Source organism: Bombyx mori, chromosome 3 (assembly GCF_030269925.1).
Source record: "Bombyx mori chromosome 3, ASM3026992v2".
NCBI lineage: Eukaryota > Metazoa > Arthropoda > Insecta > Lepidoptera > Bombycidae > Bombyx > Bombyx mori.
Genome location: NC_085109.1, coordinates 11,979,945 through 11,992,340, shown reverse-complemented (window position 1 = coordinate 11,992,340; position 12,396 = coordinate 11,979,945). Strand labels below are relative to the sequence as shown.

Sequence of the window (12,396 nt, the reverse complement as noted above, 5' to 3'; positions counted from 1 at the left end):
ATTGATTAAATATACCGTCCCAAGTGGCCTATACAAAATTATAACTGGTACAATTTTATGACAATAATGTTGAATACAAAATTTTAAATACCTATTAAATTAGGTTGTTGATACATTCATAATGATTTAGTGTTATGAGCTTCACTCTTAAATAGTAAATCTGTAGGAGTCTTTGACATCGGCATGCGCTTTGAAACTTATTGCCATTAAAAACATATATCTTTATGTTATCTAAAATATTCCTGTTACTGATTAAGAATTACTTATATATAAAACAGCTAAATTGGTTTGTGCGGGCATCGCGAGATGCGTCCGTAAATAGAATCTCATTTGTTATTCTTATTATGACTGATCACTTTAAGATGTTCTTGAAGATGTCGTGCAAACTTACTACTACGTATTGAAAAGTTCCTTGGAAACAGGAGATCTCTCTAATATTTAAAATGGCGATGTCCAAATTTTTCGTCATTGGTAGTAAATTAAAAAAAGTTTTTTTGTTGTTGTTTGCAACACATCTGTGCCATTCTGACCTTGAAAAATAAAAAAAAGAAGCCAATAGCAGTATCTTTGACTGAAAAAAAGACAAAATGGCATGATTGCCGTTAAAATTACTGAGGAGAATCCTATCCAAAACCATGTTAACCATTCCTTCGACCCAGTATTAAGCATAAGGGTGAAACAGAGTGATGTAAAAATTAAAACACCATGTACGTGGCTTTAAAACTAATATATGTATATTTATCAAAAATGAGTCACTAATATTAAGAAAATAATTAAGGGAGATTGTTATTGCATTTGTGTAAATAGTTAAAGGGTAGTTAGTATTTGTAATGTTTTGTAAGGTATGTGTTATGAACGAGAAGGCTCTCATTATTGTAATTTTTTTGTAACTGGTCATCGATGTCATTACACCAGCCAAATTATAATACAAGTAACTTTTACGCACGTGTCGATTACTATATTTAAACATTGAATACAATGGATTTGTCATGTTCCGGAAGCTTGCGATGCGATTTTTTTTATTGCCCTTGTAGGCAGACGAGCATACGGCCCTGATGGTGAGTGGTTACTGTCGCCCATGGACTTCAGCAATGCCAGGGGCAGAGCCAAGTCGCTGCCTACCGCTTAATACTCTCCACAAGCTTGATTATCACGTAAAAATACTATTTGGGATACTTCTAAATTATTCTAGCTAATTGAGTTTTATTTAAAAAAAAAATAATAATAAAAAAATAAAAAACCTGGGTGGATGAAGGGGATATGATACAATTTGTTAATTTTGAGAAAGCGGGGAACAAACTTTTATTTGTACTTTTTCTTCGTACATAAATCCTTCATCACATGTAATTTCTAAAAATTGCCTTTAAATTTAGTGTATTAAGGTCTAGTATGGTTTATAGGCACATAACATCTTCATTCAATGTAAAAACTCAAAAATCTTAAAAATGTTACTTAAGCGCTTCATCCACTCATGTCTTCAATTGTATGAATATTAAACATTGTTTAGGATCACGAAAAATTATGGTAAAAGACATATTTGTAAAACAAGCCTCTCCGGAACCGGTTGTGAAGAAATTTATGTGCGGAACCCTAGAAACAATGAAGCCTAATTGGTGCTTGGGTCTGTTAATTGCCTTGAGAACACATTGTGATATACCTGTAAATATATTATTACAATAAGTTTGAAGAGTGACTTTAGTGAATCGTTGCCAATTTGTTTTCCAAATCTCATACAAATTGTAGCACGCAGATGCAATTTTAATGTATGAAAATCAAATAAAAATTATGTTGTGACCAGCAATTACACAGAATCGCGAAATGATACTATTTATGCAGAAAATGAAAGAAAAGTTATGAGATTTAAAATTCACGCACATGGTATTCTTTTGAGAAATTTTGGCCTATGTAATAATTTGCTTTGAGTTAAATCTGAGCTATCCACTTACTTTGTTTGTTTGAAATGAAAAGAGCACATGTACTTTGAGAGTTACTCAGCGGTAAAACATTTTTGCAATGATTTATTAGAGTTGCTTCAATTAAAGGACGAAAGAAATGAAATAAATGAGAAAATATTACATGAGTATTTTGTTGTTTCATTAACATTTTACGTGTAATCTAAATATTTTATTAATATCATTGATATAGAACCAAATCATCAAGTTTAGGCGGATAGTTCCCGAGGTCTAGTGGCTAAATAATTGGCATTGTCAATAACATTGATTATGACAGTATCTGAAATCTGGCACGCCAGATGTAGCAACATGCAGGTAATATGTTGTTACAAAATCGTATCTCCAAGAATAATTGTTAGGTAACCTGTACGAATAGGTTTTGTTTTTCGTAGGTGGACGATCTCACGGCCCACCTGGTGTTAAGCGGTTACCGGTGCCCATAGACATCTACAACGTAAATGCTGCCACCTAGGTACCTTGCGATATAAGTTCTAAGGTCTCAGTATAGTTACAACGGCTGCCCCACCCTTCAAACCGAAACGCATTACTGCTTCACGGCAGAAATAGGCAGGGTGGTGGTACCTACCCGTGCGGACTCACAAGAGCTCCTACCACCAGTAATTACGCAAATAAAAAAATTGCGGGTTTGATTTTTACTACACGATGTTATTCCTTCACCGTGGAAGTCAATCGTGAACATTAATTAAGTACGTATTACATTAGAAAAATTGGTACTTGCCAGCGGGATTCGAGCACTGATGCATCACTAGATACGAATGCACCGGACGTCTTATCCTTTAGGCCACGACGACTTCAAAAGGTACCTCCTTATTTCTATTTCTGGCGCGAAATAATCTTTTGTTGCGGTTTGTATATTGCTTTTTACCATGAATGTAATAAAAAAGTTAGTTTTCTAAGTATATTAAACAAAGAAATTATATTGATACCGACATTAAAATTATCCTGAATATTATCGGAATATGTAGTTGTAAACCATATTCGGATAACGTTAAACCAATATCCAAAACCTTTGGTTATAAATTGTAAGATTTCAGCGGATTTCTCACAGTACTAAGATTTCTTGTGCGAAATTTTCAATATTGTTTGTCGTCGAATAGGAAGTGATTTTGAAGACCTACATCTGCTTGTGATAATGGGGTCTGTTATCACACAGCTGTCGGGGGGTCGGTGATAAGGGCACGCGCTAAAGAATCAATAGGGTGCCTGCTGTTCCGACAGTTTCTTTGGATAGGATATGTATTATCTGCTGATGTTTGTAGACAGACGCGTGTGTAGCTTGAACGCAACCGCCGCTCAATTTAGTAATTTTTTTTAAGGGATTTTTGACCTGGTTATGAAGACCTTTAAGTCATGTCTTATTTTAATTTATATTCGTTTATGAAAAATGATAATAATTGAGTGAAATGAAATGAAATGAAGATGATTAATTTGAGGCATTAATCAACTGGGATGAAATTAAATAAAATGAGATGATATGTGATGAAATATACCTAATCTCAGTAAAATGGTGGTCACTTATTGAAATTTTTTTCAGTGGACTTTTTGGAGGATCCCGAGAAGTTACGTCCAGCGGCTTTGTTTCATTTTCCCACATTTATGCATTTTCACAGATATTAAACAGTCAATAAACCACCGTCATTACACATTTAAACCTGAAGAAACACAAAATAAAACAAATCACACAACTTCACTTCTCGCGTTCCCGCCAAAAAGTCCAATTTAGTAATAATTGTGAGGCCACAGATAACATTGTACTGCCTATTTATGTTGTTACTGTATGACAGTCAATCAAATGAGACTTTACTGGTGGTAGGACCTCTTTTTTTCTTTTTTCCTACCTATGCTGATAGCCTTGAGAGGCTATATCAGCGTTACCCTAGCGTGTTGGTGAGCTCTCGGGGCGCAAACCGAAGGTGTTGCCAACACTGGCCCTACCAAGAGCAGTGCTTCGCAGGATCTACCACCGGAATCGCGACCCACTGAGAAGATCCTGCGAGAAACTCAGTGGGATGTGTCTATGGGAGGACCTCTCGTGAGGCCGCACGGGTAGGTACCACCACCCTGCCTATTTCTGCCGTGAAGCAGTAATGCGTTACGGGTTGAAGGGTGAAGCAGCCGTAGTAATTATACCTTAAAACTCATATCTCTAGATGGGTAACGGCATTTACTTTGATGTCTATGGTACTTAACACCAGGTGGGCCGTGAGCTCGTCCACCCACTTATGCAATAAAAAAATAAAAACTTTAGTTGCGGTTGTAGAATAAGATGGGTGGCGACAATTCACGTTATTAATGTATATATGGGTTTCGTTGACCATTTATTACTAGTAAAGGCACGAGTTTATCTGCTAACGTAGAGCTATAATAATATAATTTACCACTACAATCGTAGGTTTGAATTAACTAAGTATCAGAATTTTTTTAATTGCTTCGTAGGAATCGATTGCTATTCAGAAAAAAACACCTGTATCTTATGAATATTTGTAATCTACTCCGCAGGCTATGTATGGTTAGCACGTCATCACATTTTTTTTTATAAAAAAGAAAATTGATAAAAAAATGTCTCATCAATAACTTCGTAACCATGGCAACGCCACCGAAAATTAAAAATTTTTCATAAGAGTTCCGATTGTATTTATGGCGTTTAAGAACACATCTTTTTTATGATGCGTAAGCCGGAACACACGAGAGGTGGAAAAAACAAGATAGTCTGTGACAAGAGATTTATTACCGCCGAAAATACATATAAGATGAAAAAAATAATAAGTGTATAGATACCTTAAAACTGTGTAAGCCGCTGTAACAATAAAACTCCTATAGTTTCATATGTGGTGTTAATTAGGAGTGATCCAATAACACAATTTTCACGCGAAATAAAGAAGGGACTATAGAGTCCCTCAGATTCGAGCGCGTGCCACACAGACTTTTAAGTCGTCTGCATGAGTTCATAAACGTGCAAATAGAAAGATTATCGGAACGATACAATATTTAATTCAACAACTTCGATATTAACTCAGCTTAGTTTGCTTTTTCGATGTATATATTAAAATCAGAGGAAAACTTAGAATCCCGACAGACAGAAAATATTGACACAGGCAATATTACTGCGAGGCGTTTTTTTCTCAGACCAGTATTACTTTTTTTGCTTAGCTAGCACCAAAGCTAGTTACCTTGATGGGTTATTCTAGCTTTACCGAACGGGTAAATATAAGGTACAGTGATCGTAATATGCACAGTATTCTTGCCAAAATATATTAATTAATATTTCGTGGGTAACCAATTTTTACATAATAGGTATCTTTCTAAGGACACTAACACCGAAAATAACCAACCAACGTAGACTTCAGGAATTTACAAACCGCCATGCATAGATAGTTAAAACTTTAATAAAACCGATATGATCTAAAAAAAATCAGTATGGCTTTTTGCGAGTCCGTTGCTGCTGTAAGCTGTTAAATGAAAAATGATACGGAGCGGAATGTAATATTGTTGATTTACGATGATGGTTGAGTTAAATTAAATGAAATAAAAAAAGTGATTAAAGTCTTAGTCAAATGAAAGAATCAAGAAAAAGTCAGCGAATTTTTCATTTTCCCACACTTGTTCACCATTAATAAACGTTAAACCCTGAAGAAATTAGATGAACAAAGTGTATAGGTATTTAAACATTCGTGTTCATTATGATTTCACTCCTAGCATTCTTAAAAAACGCATCATCATTAAAATTTATTAGATGATATCCAAAGCCTCCCCGCTACTTGTGGTTCTTCTAGCAATTCGAAACAAGGTGAGATAAATTATTCTATTCTTTTAAACAAATTATTAATCTAATAAACTATCGAAAACAATTTTGTATGAAAATTAAAATCAAAAAAGTAATAGTTTTCATAAATCATTTTGAATTGGCTGTATGAGTTTGATACTTTGCGTTAGATTTCGTCAACTTCAAAAAGAATGTTAAAGGTTTTACGCGGGAATTTTGAACAACAGAACTATTGTTTTATTAAATTTTATTACGTAAATTATCACAATATTAACTTAAAGATAGTTTCTTGAAATTAAGCAGTCCATTTGAGGCATCGCGTATCCAAGTGAGTTCCGAGACACTTTACACTACAATATCTAGCACCACATGGTATACATGTGTAATTCGATGGAAACCCACAAACAGCACAGAAATGTCGCTCGGGAAATCTGAAAATGTCGCATTTTATTAAATTTCCCATTATTTAAGATTATAAAGTATTAGAAATCCTTTACAGTTATATAAAGTTTTTCAATCTAACTTTTCAAGACTAATTTCATGATACGCCAAAATATGCTTAGGATTTTATCATTTCTGAGAGACTACACCATTTTCGAGAACGATATATTTAGTTTTACAATAGTTCAGGCGATAATACATAGTTTATTTTTATTAATTCATACATTAATTCATTGAGATATATTTGAAAAGATTTTAAGTTAACACATCATCGACTATAATATGAACTTCGACAGTTCGAATAATTGTTTCATTATAACAAGAGGATTTGCAGAAGATCAGTTCAAAGAGGAGAAAAAAATTTGAGCACTCATAACCACAGTTTATAATATTATTGTATTTCCAAAGCTGCCTACATATTGGCACGAATTTCGTCTTGTACCTACAACCTTACATACATGAATGCCAAAACTAGGTGAATAACAATAACTTAACAAGTGCTTTTACTTAGAAGGTGGCGCTTGTGCGGACAAGTAGTTAGGAGGTTTTGATCTAAAACTTGCATCCTCTTCTACCAGCTGCGCAAACGTTTTCCGAAATCGCATCTTATAATATTCAGCGCTTTTAGACTTCTTCTTCCTAGTTGGTTTCTCATTAGAGTCTGCGAATTTCGGCACCTGTAATAATTTGACCATTTCAATTTCAGTATTTATATTATTATATTTTTTTGATTTATCATAACATCAGCATATCGTAAATCTAGATTCTATCACAAAAATTATTTAATTAAGACAATTTTTGGTCTACTGACTTAAGGGCTTTAAATTTAATAAATTTGATGAGTATCAGAATTGACGTCCTGAATAAATAATTAAGAATGAAGCTCCGTAGTTTAACAATGTTACCTTCTTTGACATAACTAAATCTGCATGTGGGTCTTCATGAAAGTTATCTTGTTCTAGGGCCTCAACTGCTTTTCTCGCTCGACGTTTTCTCGCCACATCATCCAAAACCTTTCTTCTCTCGGCATCTTTGACTCTTCCAGATTCGCGTGAGGTCATTTTGATGTAGCAACTATAATCAAGAATATATTAATTGATTCTCTTATCTTTCTTGTATCTTTTGTTTAGTTCATCGAAAAATATATAATATAGTGTAGATTTAAGGCAGGCTGTATACAACTTTGATAGTACAACAACAATAGGATTTATAATAGAACAATACAACACAACTTTGCAATAGGCCCACTTTCTTAATCTATCAATTTGACGTGCCAATAGATAAATAAGTATGATGAATCTGATTAGACTAGTCTTGACTATATCGATTGAGGCTTTGAACAGAGACTGATTTTAATTACTTAATATCTTCAACAGACAAAACTAAACATTCATCATCATCATTCTTTGTTATGTTATTCTTAAATGATCTAACATTGTGCAAACCAATACAACTACAGATCACATAAAAATAGAATACACAGTTAATTATGTAAATGTTTTTAAATTTAAATTTGATTTTATAACACTAATTTATATTTGCACTGATTAGTAGTCTTCTTCTGTATTTTATGCTAAAACATTTTCCAGCAGCCTTGTTTTCTGAGTTAACATTAATTTACACATGTCTTAATCATAATTAAAGGACATCCTTAATATATTTTTATAATAGTTAATTATAGAACAACTAGTTTTTGTGTAATTAACTTACGTTCATAATATTAGCTCCATCTGTACAATACAATAAATAAATCTATTGTAAAAAAAAGCATTGGGTGCTTTAGGTATTATCAAATTCCACTCATATCTATCAATAAAATATCTCGAACTATTGACACCGCGCACCCCACGCTTTTATATAAATAATTTATTTTAATTTTTTTTTTGTTGAATTTTCTATAAAAGCGTGTTGTTTAGTCTTTTTTTAAATATTATTTAATATAAATATTTTTTATTTACAAATAAGACTATAAGGATAAATAGGTTAAATAAGAAGTAAAACTATAAAAATTGAAAATCGAATCATACATAAACCTAATAATATTAATAAAAAAAAGCATTATGTGGAAGGCATTGGGGAAGGCCTATGTCCAGCAGTGGGCAGATAAAGGCTGATGATGATGATGATGATGAAGTAAAATTTCGCGATTCGCGCACAAATGCGGATCTCTATCACCATATATTATACAAATATGTTTGAATATTTACCTCGTAATTTATAATCCTTTATCGTGCACGGGTATGCTGAGCTGGTCCATTAAATCGTCAACGCGAGCTTGTAGAGTCTCCACAATATCAGCTGATATGAACAAGTGTGTTTCATCCAGGTCTTGAAGAATAAACTTTCTACCAAGTGCAAGAGTTTCATCCAAGTGTAGTAAGAATTGTTTCATTGCCGGATCACTGAAAATGTCCAAGAAACGAGGTCTTAGTGCTGATGAAAAGAAGACCAGAATGCTTGAAATATTCCATCAAAGTCAAGATTTTTTTCAATTAAAGGTAACCTCATTAAATTACAACTTCATACATAGCTTTCGATGTCACTCTGCCCTAAACGATAAGATGCCAGATGTACTCATATTAAACAGTATTATTATAGCAATGTTTAAACCCAGCGGTTAGGTGCCAATTTTAGTAATGAACTTTGTAATTAAACATGTTTATAAATGACTTTCACAATAAATAATTAATGAAATCTGATAATACTGATGGGTGGCACATACATTGTGATGTCTGTTGACTCCAGTAACCTAATCACATACACCAGGGGTGGGTATTAAGCTCTTCCACTCAACTAAGCAATAAAATATATCTCTTATTTAGGATAAATGAGACAGTGTGAAATAGTGTCTGGAGTTTCTTACTTACTAGCAATGCAAGGTCGTTTTTTAATTAATTGAGAGCAAAGTAATAATAAATGAAGTTTTCACGAATGTTTACTCATCATTTGACTTACTTGGTAGGAGTCCAATTTCTTATTTGTTGGTGATCATGTTAGTTGAGTCACCAAATAGTCAATAATTAGTTCAAAAGAAAATGTTTAGACAGCACATAAAACAGAAGTGGCCATAACAAAATCTATTAAGATAATATTTTATATTTTAACTTTTACAGGAACTAGAAAAAATAGCACCAAAAGAAAAGGGTATTACAATGCAATCAGTTAAAGAAGTGATTCAGAGTCTAATTGATGATCACCTGGTTGATTCTGAAAAAATTGGGACTTCAGTGTACTTTTGGTCTTTCCCAAGGTACTATGTTAAACAACTAACTAAATAACTGGGAACAGAACAGTACATTATCATCTGGCGTCAAATCTGGCCTATTTCTGCCATTAAGCAGTTATTTATTTCGGTTTGAAGGGTGTTAGGTCATCATGCTGTTACAACTGAGACCTTAGAAATCTTGTCTCAAGGCAGGTGGCAGCATTTATGTTGTAATGTCTATGGGCTTCGGTTACCATGTAAAACCAGGTGGACTCATGTAAGCAGTAAAGCTGAATGAATAAATTTTTGCCCAATATGGGAATCGAATCCACAACTTTCGGCAGTCAGGGGTGCCAACTTTTGCACCACCGAGTCAGTCATTGACTAAGACTAGTTTTATTATTTTGAATAATAAAATTTACATGGACTTTACACACTGATGCTATGAGAAATTAAGAGTAAACAATTGTGCTTTTTAAAAATTTATGACTGCAAAATTATTTTTCAAATCAAGCAAGCTGTGGTAATGCCATGCAAACATTAAATAAATTACTTGTAGCAAAGCAAAAAGTACCAAGAAGAGGAAGCTACAAGAACTCCAGAATGAATTTGATGAATGTACGAAGAAGTTAAAGAAAACTGAGGAAGTCCTTATAGCAGAATCGGTCAGAATATTTATAGTTTTTTACTTAGTATAGTATAGTCTATAGAGTTATAATGAAACTTAATTCTATTCTATATTTATCAGAGACTGATATATTTATTAATTGACTTTAATATTAGAAAGGCAGAGAGATATCTGAAGAAAGAATAAAAATATTATCATCTTTAGAAGATCTTCAAAAGCAAGAGGCTTCATATAAGAGAGAATTACAAAAATACAGAGAATCTGATCCTGAATATATTGCACAACTGAGACGTGAAATAACTGTAAATCCAATTCTTATATTAATGTAGATGAGATGATGTCTTAAGGTCTATATTCCATTCAAGCTCATATTAGCGCCCCACTGTGAGCGCAATAGATAAGGCCAATGTCCCAAGTTTAAGGATTTAGTAATTGATGAATCAGTTCATGGCCTTTCTATAGTAGTATAGTATTTAGTGTTTCTGAAGTGTTAAGTAAGTTACTGAAGTTGATAGGTATCACAATGTGACTTCTGCTACCCACTTTAATATTGCACACATTAGATCAGTTACTATTATATTTCATAAAGGCCAAGTGAACTGATCAAACTGGAATGTGTATATTTTTTTTGGCAGATGTAGGCAGAATGACAAAACTGTATGAGCTTACAACTGGTAATGACTTTTAAGTCTAACATGTCTATTTCATGCTAGAAAATATATATTTTATTATTTGGTGGGTAATATTACTCAATATAACTTATCAGTATATTAATTAAGCATTGTATTCATTATTTAAAAATAAGGAAAACAAAGTACATTTAAAAAAATACTATGTTTTGATAAATAGCTTTCTGTAGGTGGTAGTATGTATAACCAAAGACATAACTATAATATTATCAAATAATAATATTGGATTAAAAATGTTTCATTTTGTAGGAATTGAAAACAGCCAGCAACAGATGGACAGAAAATGTATATATATTGAAATCTTATATAAAAAATAGTTTTCAAATAGATATTGATGCACTAGAAGAAAATTTTAACATACCTAAAGATATGGATTACATTGAATGAAGTTTTATATACAAGGCATTCCTCATAACCTAGGCCCAGAACATTAAATTTAAGTATGGGAAAAACCAAAGAAGAAATTCTTTGGCAAGTTAATATATTGTACGTAGTAAATTGATTAACTGATGTAATTTAAAATTCAAATCATTAAAGCACATTGTAACGATTCTAACTTTATCTGTAAGTTTGCATATGTAAAAGTAATATTTGTGAGAAATAAAAATAATAAATACCATTCAACGAGGACACCTTTCATTACATTCACCATGGTTCATTGTTTTAGAACTTGTCACTTTATGTAATAATTAATTGTAAATAAAGTATGTAGGTACCTATTTACTCCCTACTTTCAGTAGATACCATAGGTTATACAGAATACTATTACTATTATAAACTATTATTCATAGACTATACACTTAATATCTATTATTTATGGGTAAGTGTGGAAGGCTCATTACACTTTGCTAAATTTAGTCGGTGTAATAGCATTCAGTAAGTTAACCTGCTAAATTCAGTAGCAAGGATGGTTTCTGACTGACTAAATCATTTAGAAGCCTAATTAGAAACGCATATAAGAAGGTGTAATCGCATTTAGTTACTTAATGATTTCAGTCGTCCCATAGCTCTCCGTGCGTAAGGACGGCTTAGTTTGTTTTTTACTTCCGAATAAAAAGTATTTATTTCGCTCACCTTTATTAAATGTGCCAAACATTTATAAATAGCCCAACTTGTTTCAGGGATAATTTTTGTCAGAAGGGGTTGGGATATTATAAAGAACTAAAAATTAAATCTTGATACGAATTTCCTGTTGCAAGAAATCTTAATGTTACAACCAATCTTTCTTTTGGACTTATACTATCGTAGGATTAGATATGTAATAGTTATATAATATAGATATATAATAGACTATAGTAGTATCGTAGGATAGTATCCTGCTTTTGAAAAAAATTGTGCCACAAGGCTTAATATTTGGTCAAACGACCTCGAATCCATTCGTAGATCATTTCTGAAGTCTGCTGGTTCTAAATCATTCTTTTTTTTTTTTTTTTTTTTTTTTTTTTTTCCTGCCTAAGCTGAGAGCCTTGAGAGGCTATATCAGCGTAACCCTAACTTTTGTAGGTGAGCTCACGGGGCTCAAACCTGACGATGTTGCTAACACGAACCCTAGCAAGAGCCGTGCTTCGCAGAATCTACCACCGGATCGGAAACGCGACCCACTGAGAAGATCCGGCGAGAAACTCAGTGGGCTGTGTCTAAGAGTTAATTTACTCGTCGAGCCCTTCGTCGCAAGCGACGGGTTCGACGAGAACGGT

At 33.0% G+C, this 12,396-nt stretch overlaps 3 protein-coding genes across 3 annotated transcripts; 1 reads left to right on the top strand and 2 right to left on the bottom strand.

Annotated features, from left to right (window-relative positions):
• Window positions 1-5,966: 5,966 nt before the first annotated feature.
• LOC101744930 (zinc finger HIT domain-containing protein 1) lies at window positions 5,967-7,238 on the bottom strand. The gene is made up of 3 exons (XM_012688885.2): window positions 7,083-7,238; window positions 6,685-6,854; window positions 5,967-6,167 (listed from the first exon to the last, which is right to left on the bottom strand). Exons 1-3 carry the CDS (start codon window positions 7,236-7,238, stop codon window positions 6,032-6,034), a joined length of 462 nt encoding a protein of 153 aa, XP_012544339.1. The 3' UTR covers window positions 5,967-6,031.
• Window positions 7,081-11,478, bottom strand: LOC105841376 (general transcription factor IIH subunit 5). Its single transcript, XM_012688887.4, has 3 exons — window positions 11,317-11,478; window positions 8,385-8,579; window positions 7,081-7,251 (listed from the first exon to the last, which is right to left on the bottom strand). The coding sequence occupies exons 1-2, from the start codon at window positions 11,349-11,351 to the stop codon at window positions 8,393-8,395; spliced, it is 222 nt and encodes a 73-aa protein (XP_012544341.1). The 5' UTR covers window positions 11,352-11,478; the 3' UTR covers window positions 7,081-7,251; window positions 8,385-8,392.
• On the top strand, window positions 8,541-11,323 carry LOC101735414 (meiotic nuclear division protein 1 homolog). The gene is made up of 5 exons (XM_021346828.3): window positions 8,541-8,675; window positions 9,291-9,427; window positions 9,942-10,047; window positions 10,166-10,312; window positions 10,949-11,323. Exons 1-5 carry the CDS (start codon window positions 8,586-8,588, stop codon window positions 11,084-11,086), a joined length of 618 nt encoding a protein of 205 aa, XP_021202503.2. The 5' UTR covers window positions 8,541-8,585; the 3' UTR covers window positions 11,087-11,323.
• Window positions 11,479-12,396: the final 918 nt, after the last annotated feature.